Source organism: Hippoglossus stenolepis, chromosome 23, assembly GCF_022539355.2.
Source record: "Hippoglossus stenolepis isolate QCI-W04-F060 chromosome 23, HSTE1.2, whole genome shotgun sequence".
Classification (NCBI taxonomy): Eukaryota; Metazoa; Chordata; class Actinopteri; order Pleuronectiformes; family Pleuronectidae; genus Hippoglossus; species Hippoglossus stenolepis.
Genome location: NC_061505.1, coordinates 1,140,072 through 1,159,876, shown reverse-complemented (window position 1 = coordinate 1,159,876; position 19,805 = coordinate 1,140,072). Strand labels below are relative to the sequence as shown.

Here is a 19,805-nt window from a genome sequence, read left to right as displayed (position 1 = left end):
ATTTCTGACAGCGTGGTGATTTGTGAGGGTCCACTGTCGGCTGCTTCAGACCCGTGAAGCTATTTTCCAAGTCAAGGTTACAGCGTGACCCAGCTGTTTGCTTTGTCTGCTGGCTCAAATGCCGACAAGTATAAATGTTGTTGTTTTGTTGCCCCCTCGGCCTTCCAGTCCCACTCACCAGTTGACCCAGATTCCACTGTGTTTGGCTGTAGAGGAGCAACGTGATCCCTTTGTTGACCCTCTAGGCATTTAATACTGATCCCCAAGTCATATGGCCTCGAATAAAGATCCAAGTCCCCCCAGCTCCGACATGTCTTGGTGCATGAGTTCATATTGGAGATTTACTGCCTCACAGTTATAAACAAGATTAGTTTCTTGTTTATAACTTGCCTGGAAAAAAATATATATATTTTGTAACTCAGTACAAATTAACTTTATTATTATTACTATTACTATTATTTTTAAGAAGAAGAAGAAAAAGAACGAACTCAGCCAAAATACAGCCAAAGTAACCCCTAATATATTTGTTGCATCATCTCCTCACAAATCTCTGTTAGGATTCAAACTGAAGACGCCAAAACAGTCTAGAATTTCAGTTAACGAGTGTTTAACAGGATATGTGAGAAATCTAGGGCACCCTACCACTTTTGAAAACTAAGACAGGAGAGAGAGAGGAGGAGAAAGACACGACAGCGTTGAACAGACAACACGGCTGGTGTCTGCAGACAGAGGTACAGCTGCCTGCAACAGTAACAGCAACATCCAACCTCTGGATTATCACTGGAGGATTTTTCTCTGTGGAGTTTTGATCATACACTGTGCAAAAACTAAGTGTCCTGCAATCTTGTGGCATTCAAGAGGTGTCAGTGTGGTGAGTGATTAGGAAAGGGGGGGGATTTAAAGGAATTAGCACAGATTAAAGTTAAACCGGACATTATGGCAGTGGCTACTCCACACCTGCAGCAGGAGTGGGAGGAATGGAAGAAAATTATGGAGGAGAACAGGAGGAGGACATTGAGTGAGAGGCTGAGTCGTTGGCCAAATCTGCAGCTGCATGAGGAGGAGGACGATGGGGAGGAAACGGAGGAGGACAGTGAGGAAGAGGAGGAAAATGAAGCAGGTGGGACAGAGAAGGAAGGGAGCGAGCAGGAGGGAGAAGGAGAGAAGAAGGTAGAGCTAAAAGTGATGGTGAATGATGAACAAGTCACAGAGGAAGAGAAAGAAAATAAGGGAGAGAGGGATGTTGAGGAGGACAAGCAGGTGGAGGAGAGGGGGGTGACAGAAGAAATGGAGGGAGGAAAGAAGGGGGAGGTGTGGGAGGTGACAATCGCACAGCAACAGGAGGAAGTTGGGGAAAGTGAGGGAGTGAGTGAAGAGCTAAATGTGGAGACGATGATGGAGCCAGAAGAAATAGAGGAAGAAATTAAGGAGAAGAGGGAACAAAATGGGGTGATAGAGGCAGAGGAACAGGAAGTGGGAGGGGAATGGAGAGATAATGAAGAAGACAGGGAGGATAAAGGGAGGAGAGAGGTGAAAGAGGAGGAGGAAAAGGAAGTGACGCAAGCAGAAATAGTTGGAATTGGGGATGGGAGGGAGGATGAGGAGATGATAAGGAGGGAAGGAGGGCTGATAGAAGCAGAGCGATGGGAGGAAGAGGGAGCAGTGGAGGAAGCGATTGAGCCTGAGGTAAATAGGGAGGTGGAGGAAGATGTCGAAGAGGAGGAGGAAGAGCAGGTACAAGGGGAAGATGACAGGAGTAGAATAGACGAAGAAAACTTCACAGATTCATTTGAATCTGATGAAGATGCTCGGCGGATGGGATCGGAGGATGAAGGTTATAATTCTGAAAGATTGAATAACGGAAAAAGAGCCGTAGAGGAACAATGCAAGGATCCCAAGGAAGTGGAAGAACGAAGGAGGAATGACAGTAGAATCCTTGGAGTGTGGACTGAAGAGGAGGATGAGAGCGAGAAGCTGACAAATGAGGAAGACTCGTTCACAGGATCCAGAGGAGAGTTTGAGGAGGATCCAGAAAAGCTTCTGGAGGAACAAGATGACTCATCAGATGAAGAGGAAGCAGATCATATATCATACAAAGACATGGATTGTAATGATGAAGATGAGGGGAAGGTTTACTGCAAAGACGATTATCCCACCGATTTATTTCGCACTTTGACAGAGTTCAGGGACTCTGCCCTTCTCACCGACCTACATTTGAGCACAGAGGTTGGGAAGAGTTTCCAGGTACACTCCCCTGTCCTGGCTGCTGTCAGCGCCGTTGTCCGGGAAAGCCTGAGTCGAAGAAATATAGAAAACGATAAAAGAGAAGATGATACAAGGTGGTCAATGTCTCTGGGTCCAGGAGTGGATGCTGTTGGATTAGAGGCAGTTGTGGAGTTTGCCTATTCCGGATTTATATCCCGTCTGGACAAGGACACGGTGAATCAGATAAAGGGTGCAGCTCAAACACTCTGCGTCCCCCGAGTGATGGATCTCTGCAACGAGGAAGAGTCACCAAAAACTGGAGGACGTAAGAAAGAAGAAAAGATCTCTGCTGCGGAGGAAAGGAAGATCAGTCTTCAGTCCATCAAGCAGCTGTGGATGGACAGGGTGGGCTGTGATGTCACTTTGGAAGGTATTGGAGAATCGCTTCCGGGTGAGTAGACCACCAATGAATGTGTTTATGTAAAAGTTTAAAGGAGACATATTGTGCTTCATATCCTGGTTGATCATTTTAATTTGTGTTATTACTTTAAAATGTTTTCATGCTCTAATGTTCAGAATCACTTTCCTCAGACTGTCCATCGCTGCAGCTCCTCTCTTCAGCCTCTGTCTCAAACACTTGGTTTTAGCTCCTGTCTCTTTAAGACCCCCCTCCTGATAAAGCCCAGTCTGCTCTGATTGGCCAGTTGGCCGGTATGCGCTGCATTATGCAGATGTGGGGCATCGTGATCTTGAAGTTAAAACAGAAAACATTTCTTTGTGAGGGAGCGTTCCATCAAGAGATAACTGAACCGTACATTAGATCATAATTCTGTAATGTTTCCAAATTACTTGAAAAGATTGTGGTTTGGATATTACCATGATGTAATTTAATCATCTTTCATGGAACAAAGAACATGCAGAGGCTTGTCTGTAGTAAATTGGGTCTTTTTACTCAACACCCTCATCTGTTTAGTCCACAGAGTCATCCTGGCTGCAGGAAGCGACTACTTCCATGGCATGTTTACCTCGGGGATGAGGGAGTCCCATCAGCCTCGTGTGGCTCTCCCCTCCCTGTTGGCATCTGAGCTGGAGCTTCTGGTCGGCTGCTCCTACAGCGGCGCTCTGCCCCTCAGCTGGAGCTTTGTCTTTGAGATTACCAGCACCACCCTCCAGCTCCAATATCAGCCAGCCCTCTCCTTGTGTCTCGACTTCCTGCAGGCAGAAATCAATCCCCTCTCCTGCCTGGATGTGGCATCTTTTGCTGAGGCTTACGAGATGGTGCAGCTACGCGAAACTGCGGACGACTTTGTCATGCGACAATTCCAAAAGGTAGCGTGCACCTTAAAGTTCAAGGATCTCCCAGCCAAGCAACTCCTCAAGTACTTGAACAGTCACTCACTCTGCGTTCCATCTGAGCTCGTTGTATTCAAAGCAGTGGTAGCATGGATTCAAGCTAAGCCCAAGAAAAGGCTCAAACTTGCTAAGGTGTTAATGAAAACTATCCATTTTCCCCTGATGACATTCAAGGAATTCAAAGAAGTCCAGTCTTGGGATATTTGGACGCATCACAGCCTGGTCGAGCTCTATGAAGCAATCTTTGAGGAGTTCTGGTCCAATGAGATTTCCCCAGAGAGTCAGTGCCGCATCTATCTGCCAAAAGAGAGTCTGGTCTTGATTGGGGGTGACCAGACCTCTGAAGACCTATCTAGCCGCAGCATCAGCAGAGAACTCTGGTTTGGAAATTCCCTGAGGAGCCATACAGGGATAAAAAAGGCCATAGAGTGGAGACGGTTGGGAGAAATGCCAGAGTTGGCGAGGTTCAGTCACGAGGTGGCGGTGCTCACAGGACAACTATACGTGTTCGGGGGAAAAAAGTATTATGGCACCTGTGACACCCTGAATTATGTTTACAGGTGAGGGAAGTTGCTGTTGAACATTTATTTGTACAGTTTTTCCCATCCAGTATCTATCACTGCTTCTATACATATATTGTTTGTCTCCACATCTGTAGGTATGACCCCCATCAGAACAGCTGGGAGAGTCTGGCTGACATGCAGCAAATGAGATGCCTCTTCTCTGTGGTTGTGCTGGACGGAAAGATGTTCTCCATCGGTGGACACTGTGACCCGGAATATATACAAAGTGTGGAACGATACTGCCCCACTTCAAACTCTTGGAGGTCAGTCTGATGGGACATTTTTCACAGCAAAGTGTGCTAAGCATTTCAAGAATTTGTTAAAGTTTGCTTAACAACTATCTACTACATCGGTAGCTTGTACCAAATCCGTGTGGCTGTTTGACCAGAAATGATAATTGTCTTAAAACATACTAATTCTAGAAGTGCGCTCGGACACAGCTGCCAATGCTAACGCCGCCAATGCTAACAACACAGAGTCCAACACTGCCAAGGCTAATGTCCTATCTGCCATGTAATACAATTGTGGATCTGCACTTTTATCCAAGCCTTTGGTCAAGCCCCACCCCTTCAGAATTTCATGAAACCAGGTTTAGCAGCTTGTTAAACGAAGATCACATGAAAAACTAAACCAAACTGTGGCCTGAGACCAGGGAACAAACCAAAGTGAACCAAACTGTGCCAAACTGAACAGGCCAATGAGATACACAAGGGAGGGACAGTGTCACACAGGTGAAACACATCAGGGCAGACAATCAGAGAAGCGGGAAACAGGACAAAGGCAGGAAATAAAAGTAGCAGGAGACACATAAGGTTAGAACTACAAAGTAAAACAGGAAATATGTTCAACCAAAATCCAATAAAGAGTCCAAACTAAACTTCCCAGTATCCCGATGTAATCCAAACAAATACTTCCAAAAGATGAGAAGGAGTCATTAGTGTCTTATCAGAGCAGATCATGACAGGAAGCACTTTAACCTGATTCGGGTCAATTATTGAACAAGCTGTGTCTTGGCTGATCAGTGCAAATATTCTTACCTATGAATCGCTTCTCTTTCAGCTTCACTTGGCCCTTGGATCTACCTCTGGGCGGTCATGTGGCAAAAGTTTTACAAGGGCAGATCCTGGTCTCAGGAGGGCTGAACAGTGACTACAGGTGTCTTTCCTCCATGTTTCGGTACCACCCAGAGACAGGAAGCACCTATCTGGCGAACATGACTAAACCTCGGGCTAAACACTGCATGGAGACGCTGGACGACCGCCTCTATGTCGCAGGTGGAACCACCGCAGGTGCGCCTGTGAACGTTGTCGACATGTTCGACTGTGAAGTGTACAACCTGGAGACTGACACCTGGACTGCGATCACATCTCTGCTGTTTCCGCATGTCGGAGCAGGAAGTGCGGTTTTGGAGGGAAAGTTTTACGTGCTGGGTGGATACAGCCACGAGGACTCCAGCGACACAAATATGGTCCATCGTTATGACCCCACAACGCAGAGATGGGAAAACATGGGCAAGATGCCCGGGCCCAACAATGACATACGAGCGGCTCTGCTGTGTTTGCCACCAGATTTACGTTTGTAAGACATGGTGAGATATATTGTGTAACTCATTGTTTGAGATCTTCTGCTCGCCTGGTTAGGTATCAATCGGTCAAGGCTAAAGACCGATGGTGAGGCCCCAAACCTCTGGAATAGTTTACCTGAGGAATCAGACTTGAAACTGTCACTGTCAGATCATCCGCTGCAGATGAGGGCAGGATGAGGGTATTTCCAATATAGTTTATTTTACAGTGTAAATTAGATAAATCTTTAGGCTTGTCAAAAGTAGGACATCAATGAATTGTGGTTTATTTTGGGTGAGAGAAATTCAATGTATTTAAAAGGTGTTGTAATAATAAATTGGTTGATGACAGAGGTAGACAAGAAATTATTTCCAGGACAATGGATTCAAAAATAGACTGTGAACACAAGAGGGCGCTGTCCCACTTGTGGTCATAGTTCAGTTTTCAGCGCAGAATCAGCAGAGAAAAGACAAAAGACAATGTAGTGAGTTTATTTATTTTGCAGTAATTACGCTGAATGTTCCCACATATCTTCAATAAAATTCACTGAGTAATGAAAACATGAACTGAGTTTTGTTTTTTATCATTAAATGTCAGGAGAGAACCGCAGTGTGAATACATCGTGTGTGTTCATCTACATGGGGAAGAGGAGAAACCCGCTGAAGGTGGTGTGTCCGTTCAGGTTATCGAACACTCTGCCGTTGTCCCACAGCTCCACGTGCACCTTGTCGCCCGCCGCCAGTCGCAGAACAACAGAGTTACTGCTGCTGTCCGAGCCGTCGGCTGTCGGGCTTTCATGGGTGGAAATCTGAAGGAGGCCGTTCTTCATTAACATGGCCCCCATCACGTGGGTGTTGTAGCCGTAGGTGCTGAAGCTGAAGAAGTAGGAACCACCGACGGGTGCCGTGAAGATTCCTGCAGCACAGGAAAGACACTAAATGACTCACTGACATTACAAGTTGAGCTAAGTTACATCCACAGAGAAGGTTACGTCAGCAGGATTCTGCAAAAACTACAGAACGGATTTCCAGAAAGAGGCAGATCGCAGATTTTGAATTGTGGCTTTTCAGAACCAAGGAACAGGAAACTCAAGGTGATTAATGAATTATTATTAGAATTAATTTATTCATGATCCAAAACAGAATACATGCTCCATTAGAGCTGGAATGTGATTTACAGACATCTAAAAAATAATGATTAGTCATGTGGCATCATTGAATTCTCTCACGTTGTTCATTCTTGTTTCAAAATACCAGAAGCAGGTGTTTGAGTTTTAGAGCCTCTGGACATTTAGTGTCTACACGAACAAATTAGTTTCAAACCAGTTCTGTGATGTTGATATTTTTCTGAAACGAAACGACAAAAACAACCTGTATTTTGATCGTAGGCGTCGCCGGTGTTTGAGAAGACTCTTTTAAAAATGAGAGACTTGTCTGTGCAGGGTCCGCTGTAAATCTCCCCAGAGTTTGACAGAGAGGCCGAGAATGCGATCTGAGGAGCGGCTGTGGGAAAGAGAAATGTAGAGAAGTGTTCACGTTAAAGTGAAAGAAATCACACACAGAGAATAAATGACGACAAACATCACTGAGCTAATAACTTTACTTTGAAAAAATATTATTTGGACAGTACATTTTATGCTATGAGTGTTATTTCAGGTTTTAAGACTTGTTTTAGTTTTAAAGAGTTCAGTTGACCAGTTTATTTACGTTTTATGTCAATTGTTTATGTGTTATGTCTTTTTAAGAAATATTTACATAGTTATTTCAGGGTTTAAGACTTATTTCAGGATGATCAGATACATTTTTCTATTGCAGAATATTGATAAACCAATGCTTAAAGTCTGCTTATCTTACCTTTACCACCGCTCTGTTTCAGCTTATCAATCTCCATCTCTGAGGCATTCAGTCGTGTTTGCAGGTCTGTGCCAGTTTTGAAAATATAATATATTAACTGACAAAATGCATTACTGGGAATATATGTGGTAATATTCCAGTCGTCATCTCGTACCTTTGTTCTCCTCCTTCAGTTTGTCCATGTCGGCCTTCTGTCCCGTCAGCTCGTCCACAGTCGCGTTGAGCCGGGCCTCCAGGGCTTCAAGATCCTTCTGTTGGGTTTCTACATGTCTCTGATTCTCCTGTAAATCCTTCGTCAGCTTCTCTTGAGCTCTCATCCACTCACCCACGTCCACGTCGCCTCTCTGTCCAAACCCAGGCTCCACACACAAGAACCCCAGGAGGCTCAACACAAGCAAAGCCCAGGACCCCATTGGCTCACCTGTAAATTTGTGTTGTATGATGTGCTGTAAGTTGTGTCTTGCTTGTGGAGGGAGGTTTTTCTGCAGTGGCTTATATACCTGCCCTCCTCATTGAAGAGGGGACATGAGGAAGCAGTGTTCAGGCCCCTCAGGGACCCAAGTTCTACTCGTGTCCCAACAGGCCCTGGTAGGATTGTGCAAACATGGTTTCCAAATAAAAAGAATGAATAATACAATATAAGTTTTGTAGTTTCACAATGTGTTATAATGTAAAAATCCCATCTTCACAATAGCACACAGACAAATCCAAGAAAACTCCACGGTAACCTCCTTTCCAACTATCAAAATGCCTTTATTCACATATCATTGTCATACTAAGCGTTACAACCATCAATATCTATTATTTTCTGATAATTTTCTACTTGATACTTTTGATTATTTCATCCAGAAGCCGATTAAATACCCAACAACTAGTGTCTAAAGTGCTGAGGCAGTCGGAGAAGACATGCCCGGATGTCAGTGACAGCCCCAGGAAGTTTGCCCATGTTTTCCCATCGCTGTGTGCAGGGATCAAACCGGTGCACCAGCCCAGACTCACTGTAGTCGTCCTGGCAGTATCCACCCAGTATATAGATCTTCTCTTCCAGGACGGCGGAGGCTGCACCCACATGGGGAACAGGCAGGGATGCCAAAGCAGTCCAAGAGTCGGTCACGGGATCGAACACCTCACAGGCTTGTTGATTGGTGTAAAATGCCCTCAGGTTACAAACTCCACCGGTGACGTAGAGACGGCCTCGCAGGGCCTCCATGCAGTGCTGAGCCCGGTCATGGGCCATGTCCGCCAGGTAGGTGGTTCCTCTCTGTGGGTGGTACAGGAACATGGAAGCCAGACACACATACCTGCAGTCGAAACCTCCAGAAACGAAGATTCCTCCGTCGACGACAGTGACAGCAGAGCCGCTCAGAGTCCGATCCAGGGGCTGGACAAAGCTGGGAAACATGAAAACATAGCAGAAACTTAAATGAAACACCAGCTGATATATATTGTGCTGTTGATTGCAGCTCACGAGCACCGAACTCTGTTAAAACTTACATTGTCCAAAGTTATTTTCAAATCTGACAACAGAACTGATTCTTGTGCGTAGGACAAAATGTTAGTCTATCAAATGTTGTGGCAGCTTGTCTCCTATTGAAGACCAGACGCACCCATCATACATGTGATGTTGAACATACTAAAGCTGGACCTTCATGCATCTCACCCTGATTCTGCTCTGAAAGGTCAGTACTGTGTCAGACAGTCGGCGTTGAGTGTGACATCACAAATCGTACCTCCAGGAGTCAGTGTCTGGGTTGTACATCTCAACACTGTGCACGTTGCTGTCGATCTCTTTATCTCCACCGACGGCGTAAAGGCGTCGCTCAAGTGCCACGACTGAGAAGTTACTTCTGAACTCCAGCATGTCTGCCAGCCTCTTCCAGCTGTTCTGCACAGGATCGTAACTAGCACATGTGCGATGAAGATAAAGGTAAAGACGGATATAGTGAGGCCACAGTTGTTACTGAAATTGATAAGAGGAGAGGTCTTCAACAGGGGGTCCGCGACCCCTAGGGGTCCGCGGAGGTACTGCAGGGGGTAGCGACATTTTTGGTTGATTAGACAATTTTTTATATTTTTTAAATTTAAAATTTTTTTGGGACAAATTTAAATGTATTTAAATACACATTAACATGAATCCAACATATTGTAGCGAACGGATAAATGGAGGCAGAAGACGTCATCTTTCATTCAGCGACACACAATAATAAAAACATGAATATATGAACCTGTGTATTATTCGAATAGCTGAGTATTGAATGCACAATAACAGGGTAGCTATGTTTATACATGGCACTAGGCCCAGTTTAATATAAAACACAATTTTTTACAATATATATAGTAGGGGTCCCTGCTCCATCTCTCCATCAGTTTGGGGTCCTTGGCCTGAAAAACGTTGAAGACCCCTGGTCTACACAGTTCAGTAAAGATGTCTTTAAAGCAACACTATGTAACTGTTACTGAAGAACAGCGCCCCCTGCAGCCACATGTGAGGATTAACTCTTTTTGACATGTTCACACTCAAACATCAGACTCACTTTCATCAAGCTGCTGCTTTCAGGTAAAGAAAATTGCATAATGTTGCTTTAACAACAGATGAGAAACAACTGTCCCTGGTCTCAAGCCCCTTTTCCACTGGTTAGACTGGTTTTTAAAACCCACCAACATAATAACAACAGCAGCGACACAATGTCCTCATGTCGGTAAAAGCTAATTTGCAGCAGACAATAAGAACTCGACTGATTTATTGCTTGATAAGAATTGGCAGATATCAGCCGTTCAGTGACTTGTTGCATCAGAGTTTATTTGTTGATCCACACAGAAGAAAAACTTTTATTTTAAAGAAGAAGCAGAACATATTCATTCATGTTCTATATATTTGGCTGCATTTGTGTTTTATTTTCATTTATAGCTATTTATGATAAAGTTTCTGGTTAAACGCCCCAATTACATTTCTTTTTCATCAGGGTTTGATGAGATTATTGCAAAAGATAATTCATAGATAAAATCAAAAGCTGCAGCGCCACCATGTGCCACCAAAAGAAAACTCCCACACAGACAGGAAGTCAAACTGAGGACACTTAAGGTGAGGGATTTCAAAATAAAACAGGACATATCAACAGAGTCCAGGTGGGATTTCACAGTTTAATAAAGATTAAAGAAAGAACACATTCAATTATGTATTTGAATTATAATCTGTTACAGTTCATCACATTTCAAAACAAAAAGCCAAACTGTCTGCAGACGAGTGTTTTCATCAAACAGAGAATTACGAGCCATGGAAATAATCACACATAACCACAGACTGTATATGGAACATAACACACAGCCAGACGAGGTCCTTCCTCACATCGTCCTCCATTGAGTCATTGGTGAATAATAACAAAGACATATATATACGTACGAATGGAAAACATCACAGGTTGCATTCAAACCTTTGTTGCATGACTGCGGCAAAAATATACAGAATAAGCTTTTTTTAGGGGCCAATGCCGATACCGATATCAAGGAGTAAAAAACTATCACTTATATATAAAATTGGCAATAAAGCTTAAGTATAACAATATTTTTTAAAGAAATAAAGATAAATTGAAAGAAAACACAAATACGACAGAATATATAGAACTTGAATTAAGACAAACAAATGTTCAATGTAAAATATAATCATAATGCACATTGTTTATCCTGTAAAATAAACCTTTTCATATCGGTGCATATCTTAAAAGGCCCATATCAGCCAATTGAAATATTGAACGTAAACACAAAAGCAAATATCACAGCATTTCTTTCTTCATTGATACTGAAATTCAATCCAGATCATGTCGTTCTTTCCAATGAGCTGTTACAAAACTGGTGAGTCTAATATGTGAAGGTGTTTGAGGATGAATGTTGGTTTTCATGTTCTTGTTTTCTGGAGGATGCACCATTCATAGTGGTCCTGAAACAAAGTGACAATAACTGCAAATTTCTGAAATACACACTTGATACTTCAACCCTACAACATGATCAAGGCCGTTCATAGTTTTACACAAAGGATTTGAAATTTGAGACACCAACTGAACTGCATACTTATCGTACAAGAACTATTTAATAATGATATGATGGAGTTTCAGTTGAGGTTTATTTCAAATGCACATGAGCCAGAAGCTGAACAGCCAGTTGTTAATATTTGTACCTGAAGCTGAATGTGGATTTTCATTAACGTAGTCAGACCTCTCCTCTGGATCACCTCGGGTTCCTGTGAAGACAGAAAACCACTTGAGAAGGTTGAGAACCTGTTTTATTCATTTAGTTGATCTCGTTGCCACTCTAATATCTCTATCACAACCAGCATCACCAGCTTCAGGTGCTCCACACGTGTTCCAATGCAGATGAACGTCCTTGTTGTTCAAACATTAAATGGGCGCAGCAAAACCGATCCCTGGTTCAGTTTGATCTGGGTCTGACTACATTCTGGTGCACTGGTCTGGAGCCGGGTCTGAGGAACCTTTCCACCTGTAACTCTGCTTCAGACTCAACTGAAAAGTCCAAATGTCTGTCTTTGGACCATGTGACTAAAATGAGATGTTGGAAAACCACGCGTGTGTGTTGATGTCATGACATCGTGTTGGACATTTCTGTACTCATCTGCCCGTCCACCTGAAATCAGAAGGTTTTTCATTCAGGACTTCTCTGCAGGAGGCACATTTTATACTGTACCTTCCTCCGTGTCTCCTCTGATTGATTCATAGATGCAGTTGTCACCTACGAGTCAATAAAAAATCAAATCAACATGAAATGTAATTGGAAACTTTGTGACTAGGTTCTTCTGAAAAGCAACAACTTAGAAATAGCTGTGAAGGCATTCAGTAGGAGAAGGAAGGCTGACCGTGGAGAAGAGACGAGTACACTTGCAGTTGGTTTTCATCGGGGTGGACAGGTGGGTCTGAGCTCTGATTGGTTCTCAGAGACTGGCTGAGCCTGAAACAGTCAAACAATCAGAAGTGAATGAAAAAGAAAAAGTAAAGTATTGCTGTTTTGTTGAAGATGAAACAAGAGAGAGTGGAACCAACCTGTCACAACACAGATCTGTGAAAAAGACAATAATGATCACGTTACATGAAACGTAGAGACAAATTGTGCAGGATTAACGGCATCAGACGAGAAGCAGTGAGGAGCAAAGGCAGATCCATGACGGGGAAAAATATAGAACCAACACTTCAGCAGACATTTAATATGTGCAAAAAAGGTTTTTATTTGTAGAAATACTTTGAATATGTGTAAAAAAAGTTTGTAGTTGTAGAAATACTTTGTATTTAAAGCATTATTAAAACCCCCTGAGGAATTCATCACCGATGGGCCACACTCACGTTTCTCCACGTAAGGGTCACACGTCACTGCAACAAACTGCTGCTGAAGTCAAATGACAGAAAGTACAAATAAAGGGTCATATAGACGTGTTCCTCACCAGCTGGTCTCTGTTTGCAGTGACAGACACCGATAACTGCCACGAGGCCAACAATCAAAACACTTCCTGCCGCCAACCCCGCGAAGAAGATGAGCTTTTCTGATGGAATCACGTACACATTCAAATATTAAAGCATTATTAAAACCCCCTGAGGAATTCTTCACCGATGGGCCACACTCACGTTTCTCCTCGTATGAGTTAGAGCTGCTGTTGTCACACGTCACTGTTTTAGATGTAGATCTCTCACTGTTGAAGATGGTGCAGGTGAACTTGGTTTTTCCGTCCTGCCGCCTGATGGTGTACCACAGCCTGGGGCCGACCAGGGTCTGGTTCCTCACGCTCCAGCTGTAGTTCACGTTGCTGTCGAGGGTCGAAACGCACTCCAGCGAAACTGAGCAGGATTCGTTTGAAGGATGAAAGGTGGAGTTGAAGCTGAGGTCGGGCGGAGTCAAGGGCTCTGATGTGCAGCGAGGAGAGAGCCAGACATTACACCTGTAACCTTGTATGTGCAGGTGGAGGTTGTTGAGCTCTTCTCTGAACCTGAAGCTGAACTGAATTCCCAAAGCACAGATGTGCAGAAGCAATGGCAGTTCCTGATATTCTACCAGCTGTGATCACACAGTGGAATAAAAGCAAATGCATCTAAAGCATGAAAACTCACCAACTGAGCCTGCAACATGCAACAGAACTGAATCCCTGCTCAATGTCTCTAGAATGTTAAGTCCAATTTAATAACATTTAGTTGCTTTATTTAAGTGTTGCAGTAAAGCCTTCTATGCTACGTGTGGTTTTTAGGTCAGTAACTACCAATGAATCGATGGACATATTAAATGGACAGTTGTTGGGACACAGTTACCAAAAGGAAAAGCCTCTTACCGTGAACTTGTAGACAGATGATGACTGTGGTCCTTTGCTTATTATTTGCCTCTGAGACAAAATGGAAGTCACCAGAATCTTGAAGAGTCAGATTCGTCACTGTTAAACTAAAGTTTCTGAGGTTCATCTTTACTCTGCCTTCAAACCTACGATCTTCCGGTACATGTAGACTCATGTCTGCAACTACCAAATTATTAAATTTCCATTCTGTGACGGTGACATTAACAGTTGACAAGCATGATGAAAACTCCACGGTGTCTCCAACTTGTTTATGGACGGTGCGATCACAGCCGGAAGCCCCCACATCTGGAACACATCAGCAAATAACTGAGTAGAATCCGTCTGAAACGGACGATTCTCATGTCAAAGAGCAAATAGCTGAAACAGTGACTTAAAGAAAACTCCACACGACATCATGAGATATTCATAAATTCATTTGTGCGTAATACGACATGAAACGAGAACACATCTCGGTGGAATCACATGATGACGACATCAGGATGATCCTTCATGAAGTGTGTAATCCTCCTGACAGACCAAACAACACAGACCAATGGACAGGGGCGGAAACAAAACCTCCTCTGCAGCCCCTGAGCTGAAAGGGGGCCCCAGAGGATGGTCACAGCAACGACCCCCGGTGTCTGCAAGCCCCTGTTCTGCTGAGCTATGTGGTTGATGACATCGTCTTCATGAGAAAATCTTTGGTTACCGCTTTTCATGACAAGAAAGAACAGTGCGACCAGAAACCCTGACCTCAGTGACGAACAGGAAAGATGGTTTTATTCACTGCTCGTCGTTATCTGTCGCTGCTGCTGCAGCTGCTACTCAGGAAATTCATGGTTTAACAGTTTCTGCCGTCATGCTGTGTGTTTAAGTTGAATGAGTATTGGTAGTTCTCTCAACAGTGTGTACTTGCAGAATACGACGCACACAAAACCCTGCTGGCTTGTGCATGTGCAGCAGTAAGTTTTGAAACTCATAAATCTACTTCAGCCGATTCTCTGCAAAGGCCCACACCCCACTTGTTCCTGTCTCAGCAGTTAGATTCACTGTCTGACCCCCCCCCCCATGGCTTGTCACAATAGAGTTCAACAGAATTACGATGTCAAAATGACAAATCCTCCTAAAACGATGTGGACACAACAGGAACAGAAAAGATGACCCATCCCTGACTTGTGTCAAGTTTGTTTCCAGGAAGGTTCAGCAGAAAAGTTGCAGATATTAGCATATCTGTAAATAATCACAAAATAAAACGGTTTATGAAGTTATAAAAACTCAAATTTAAATGAATGTTGCTCACCAGGAGGATTTTATGACTTTTTATATAAATGCTCTTTGAACACTGCCTCGATTGTTGCGGTTCTCACATCGGTATATTTTTATTTGCAAACGCACAAGACCAAAAAAATCAGAGACCTCTTCCATGAAAGACATGTCAAAGATGATCCAGCAACTTCTGCCCCTTTATGCTCTCATTACTCAAAACAGTAAAACATAACTTACCATGTAAGCAAACCCCGAGAAGCAGCATGTGAAAAAGCAGCTCGCTGTGTGTGAAGCAGCAGCTCAGGCAACGAAGGCGACCACCAACCATCTCTGTGGCGAGAGGAACAACGTCTGGTTCCTCTTCTGGTCGATCAGACTGTGCTGTGACAAGTCAGCACTAGAAAAACTAAAAAAAGAGCGAGAGAGCGAGCGGGGGAGTTTTTTATCAGCGAAGAAGCAGAAGAAAATGACCTTGCTGCATTGACTGTGAATTACGAACAAGGTTCATTAGAAACAACTGGAAATAATTTAAAGAGTTGGACAAAAAGTTGAGTCTCTATTATTTCTCTTCTGTCATTCATGTTCATGCAGTTTGCACTTTGTTTATGATTTGATGCTAAGAACTGAGCAGGAGAAACACGTGGATTTGTCCGGCTGTCGACACGATGTGGAAAATAAGCTTCATGTTTCTACTGTCCCATTTATTGTGAACTGTTTTACTTGGTCAGCTCAGCATCTACTTTAAAGTCTATAATTCCCATTAGATCATCACAATGTTTGATTTGTTTCTAAATCAACTTTTCTTATATCAAATTATCTTTTGGCAAATAAATCAATGAATCAGGTATAAAATTGGTCTTTTTTCATCTGTCGTGCATCAAATAATCAATTTAAAGAAAATATAGTTTCCACTTTCTAACGGTTCTCCAACAATCACAATTTAGTCTCAAATAAAAGTTATTTAAGTGCGTGTAACAGAATACATGCGGCTGGTTACCTCTGCACATAGATAAAGACATTTCAGTTTCAGCGGCTGTTGCTGTGGTTGGACAAACATCTAATAAACACTTTGCATTCATAGAATAAAAGTTAGTGATACTCACAGAATAACGACAGCACACCGAGCACAGAGTGCCCCATGGTCCCATCCAGCAGCGCCACTCAAACACACTTCAAGACAGGTAGAGAATCAGAGGAACACATCTCTTATCAATATGAGAGAGGGAGGTGTTCGTGCACTTCTGTTTTCTGACTCAGTTTCCTTCTTCACAGGAACCTCACACCCCAACTCTGAGGTTGCTTGTACTTTAATACGCTTCAGTCCAGTTCAATCAATCTGCAAACACTAATATATCAGTTCTCTAACTGGGAATCATTCACTGGGAAACTGGTGGAAAAGTCCAACATGTTCATTTAAACAAAGTGAAAAACGACCGGCCCCTTTGTCCGTTTCTGCACCAAACTCATTGGGTTCTTGGTTCCATCCTTCTGCCAAGTTTTGTGGATATTGGTTCAGTAGTTTTTGTGTAATCCTGCTGATAAACCAACGAACACAACAATGGACATGGGTGAGAACATGAGCTCCTGGGTGGAGAAACTACAAATAGAACTGTAATTAAATGTAAAAAGACTTTTGATGCCTGGAAAAGTGACCGTGTGATGAAATTCTGACTCCTGCTTAGTCACAGCAGAAACTGGTTTGAAGAAGTTGAGGTGATGCTCCACTTCCTCCTCAATGCACGAACACCTGATCTTATCTTTCTACAGCAACAAGCTACTTCCAGGAGAGCTTTGTATCAGACATTCAAATATGCAGCTATATGTAAAAATTCACATCAGTAGATGACGTGGAAATAAAAACAGGATTTCTGGTGGTGTCTGTTTGGTAAAAAGTAAAAATCTGTCAGAAAACATATCAACAGCATTTGAACAAGCTTCACACTGAAAGGCTTCAACATGTTTTATAGACAGATGGAAAAATATGTCCAAGTTAAACCTGTTGTTTGGATTTTATTATATTCAAGTAAAGGTTTTTCTATGAAATACAATTTAATTCAGGAAGAACAAAATTGTCTTAATGAATGGCCTAAATGTTTATGGCAGTGGCGGCTCCTGCAGAATTCCTCGGGGATTGTTGCGATGATGGCTGAGGTTCCATGTTTACTGGGTAAATAAACTAGGGTCAGCTGGACATTGTCTCATTGCATTTCGTTCAGTTGTGTTTCAGTTCAGTGGGACGACACAGTCAGAGCTCCACTCTACACATTGATATATGAATGAATCATAAAAGTACAATAAAAAGGTCAAATCATAAACTGTACACAAACACTTTATCACCAGTTCAAAGCATATTCAAGTAAATAAACCCCAGAAATCTCATTGTAACAAATCATGAATATGAGAAGTCGTGAAGAAATAAAGAAATGTGCGTCTATGGAAATGTGTAAAACGTGTTGCAGATGCCAGCTTCACATTTCATGTGAAACACTGTGCACATGAAAAATCCCTTCATGCACCAGTGTGTTAGTGGTTCTGTGTGTGTTTATGGCATCATGGATTTAAGACCTTTGGCAATAAATGGCAAAAAGGTGAAAGTGCAGAATAAAAGTGGATGATTTCACACACAGAGGAAAAGTAAGAGATCAGGGGAATAAAACAAACAACCTGCTGGACGTCAGAGGAAGTCGAGATGATGACGTCACATGAAATAGAGTGAAGCAGCAGCTCAAGGTCAACTTTATTATCCCCAAGAGTCCGTTTGTGTTACAGCCAGCAGAGAATAAAGGAAAGTCATAATTCTATACACACAACACACATGTACATAAGGGCCTGTAGATCACATGATGCTTTAATGAGGCCGACGGTCGCAGGGACCAATCACTCGTTTCCTCCTCTCCTTTTCTTTCCTCCACCGCTCTTCCCAATCCATCGGCAGGTTATGTCTGCTGAACTCCATCTCAGGAAGGAGATTTAACTTGGCGTCTCTGTGGTATTTATAAAAGCTGACATACAGACACACCTTACTACTGATTTACAGATTTGCTTTCTGTCCCTTCCCAAATCTTTTTCTCATGCACCCTAACTCTTCTCTCGCCCACACAATCTCTTCTCACTTAAACAGGCAGTTATTTTATAGCTGCAGGTCAGAGATTCAGTTTCAACTGACCTGGGCAACCGCAGCATTGTAAAGTTTATCAAGGACACAAATGGAGACAGTCTTATCAGAGGATCACTCAAAGTATCAGGGTGAAGCAGAATCCTAATGGCAACAGTCCCCAAAATGAGACTAAGTGTTTAAAATGCACTAGATTTTCATTTGATGCGCATCAAATTGCAAACATTCACCGATATCAGTCCACAAAGTCTGCCAGGGTTTGAAAACTAAATCTAGATTCATGCTATTCCATGAGAAACAGGTGAAAATGTATTTAGAAAGTGACTCCTATTAATAATCCATAGCCTAATGCACTTTAATTAAAATGTTTATCATTTACTTGATATCTATCATTCTGATGCCCTGCAAGAATGTGTGCCACAGAAATAAAAATCTTGATTAAAAATCTTTTTATTGATTTTATTACCTTGTTTATTGACATTGTTAAGAAAGTACTGCTAAGATTCTCAATAAAGATCACTTACTTTAACTCTTGTGTAATTGTGTCATATACGAATCTTCTGTAAATTAAAAGCATAGACACTTATTGTATAGATTCAGTTTTCTCTTCCACTGTAGAAAGAGAAATCCTGTTTACATTTATAATATCAGAAATTACTTGGATCACAAAATCTTCATCATTACAAGTATATTTTTACACTTTTTTAAAAACAGTTTCCTGCTGAATATTGGAGATAAACTCTGGTTTTTAATAACTTCAGAGTGTTTTTAACTGATCTCAGTTCAGCTTCACTCTTCACCTGCAGCTGGTTGTGACAGTTGAAGCTGACTCTCAGTCAGTTCTTCTCCTTAATAAATATTTACATCGTTATTTCAGGGTTTAAGACTTATTTCAGGATGATCAGATACATTTTTCTATTGTAGAATATTGATGAACCAATGCTTAAAGTCTGCTTGTCTTACCTTTACCCCCGCTCTGTTTCAGCTTATCAATCTCCATCTCTGAGGCATTCAGTCGTGTTTGCAGGTCTGTGCCAGTTTTGAAAATAAAATATATTAACTGACAGAAAACCAAAATGCATTACTGGGAATATATGTGGTAATATTCCAGTCGTCATCTCGTACCTTTGTTCTCCTCCTTCAGTTTGTCCATGTCGGCCTTCTGTCCCGTCAGCTCGTCCACAGTCGCGTTGAGCCGGGCCTCCAGGGCTTCAAGATCCTTCTGTTGGGTTTCTACATGTCTCTGATTCTCCTGTAAATCCTTCGTCAGCTTCTCTTGAGCTCTCATCAACTCACCCACGTCCACGTCGCCTCTCTGTCCAAACCCAGGCTCCACACACAAGAACCCCAGGAGGCTCAACACAAGCAAAGCCCAGGACCCCATTGGCTCACCTGTAAATTTGTGTTGTATGATGTGCTGTAAGTTGTGTCTTGCTTGTGGAGGGAGGTTTTTCTGCAGTGGCTTATATACCTGCCCTCCTCATTGAAGAGGGGACATGAGGAAGCAGTGTTCAGGCCCCTCAGGGACCCAAGTTCTACTCGTGTCCCAACAGGCCCTGGTAGGATTGT

At 42.7% G+C, this 19,805-nt stretch overlaps 3 protein-coding genes and 1 long non-coding RNA gene across 7 annotated transcripts; 2 read left to right on the top strand and 2 right to left on the bottom strand.

Moving 5' to 3' along the window:
- Nucleotides 1-702: 702 nt before the first annotated feature.
- LOC118102393 (kelch-like protein 13) lies at nucleotides 703-6,416 on the top strand. Of its 2 annotated transcripts, XM_035148511.2 has the most exons (5): nucleotides 703-2,656; nucleotides 3,179-4,118; nucleotides 4,217-4,384; nucleotides 5,181-5,709; nucleotides 6,281-6,416. In XM_035148511.2, the coding sequence occupies exons 1-4, from the start codon at nucleotides 937-939 to the stop codon at nucleotides 5,701-5,703; spliced, it is 3,351 nt and encodes a 1,116-aa protein (XP_035004402.2). In that variant the 5' UTR covers nucleotides 703-936; the 3' UTR covers nucleotides 5,704-5,709; nucleotides 6,281-6,416. The 2 variants fall into 2 exon arrangements, with proteins under 2 accessions (XP_035004402.2, XP_035004401.2); XM_035148510.2 differs by lacking the exon at nucleotides 6,281-6,416 and having other exon boundaries at nucleotides 5,181-6,249.
- LOC118102396 (complement C1q-like protein 4) lies at nucleotides 6,158-19,630 on the bottom strand. Of its 2 annotated transcripts, XM_047338957.1 has the most exons (5): nucleotides 9,267-9,488; nucleotides 7,691-8,927; nucleotides 7,537-7,602; nucleotides 7,054-7,185; nucleotides 6,158-6,598 (listed from the first exon to the last, which is right to left on the bottom strand). In XM_047338957.1, the coding sequence occupies exons 2-5, from the start codon at nucleotides 7,947-7,949 to the stop codon at nucleotides 6,318-6,320; spliced, it is 738 nt and encodes a 245-aa protein (XP_047194913.1). In that variant the 5' UTR covers nucleotides 7,950-8,927; nucleotides 9,267-9,488; the 3' UTR covers nucleotides 6,158-6,317. The 2 variants fall into 2 exon arrangements, with proteins under 2 accessions (XP_047194913.1, XP_035004406.1); XM_035148515.2 differs by lacking the exons at nucleotides 7,537-7,602; nucleotides 7,691-8,927; nucleotides 9,267-9,488 and adding exons at nucleotides 19,200-19,265; nucleotides 19,362-19,630 and having other exon boundaries at nucleotides 6,159-6,598.
- Nucleotides 6,591-7,860, top strand: LOC118102398. Its single transcript, XR_004694676.2, has 3 exons — nucleotides 6,591-6,776; nucleotides 7,559-7,600; nucleotides 7,710-7,860. It is a non-coding gene; the product is annotated as an uncharacterized LOC118102398 (long non-coding RNA).
- On the bottom strand, nucleotides 10,664-16,373 carry LOC118102395 (SLAM family member 9). Of its 2 annotated transcripts, XM_035148514.2 has the most exons (10): nucleotides 16,225-16,373; nucleotides 15,359-15,527; nucleotides 13,856-14,161; nucleotides 13,161-13,436; nucleotides 12,980-13,078; nucleotides 12,585-12,600; nucleotides 12,401-12,492; nucleotides 12,232-12,276; nucleotides 11,708-11,770; nucleotides 10,664-11,470 (listed from the first exon to the last, which is right to left on the bottom strand). In XM_035148514.2, the coding sequence occupies exons 2-10, from the start codon at nucleotides 15,447-15,449 to the stop codon at nucleotides 11,460-11,462; spliced, it is 999 nt and encodes a 332-aa protein (XP_035004405.2). In that variant the 5' UTR covers nucleotides 15,450-15,527; nucleotides 16,225-16,373; the 3' UTR covers nucleotides 10,664-11,459. The 2 variants fall into 2 exon arrangements, with proteins under 2 accessions (XP_035004405.2, XP_047194901.1); XM_047338945.1 differs by having other exon boundaries at nucleotides 10,664-11,770.
- Nucleotides 19,631-19,805: the final 175 nt, after the last annotated feature.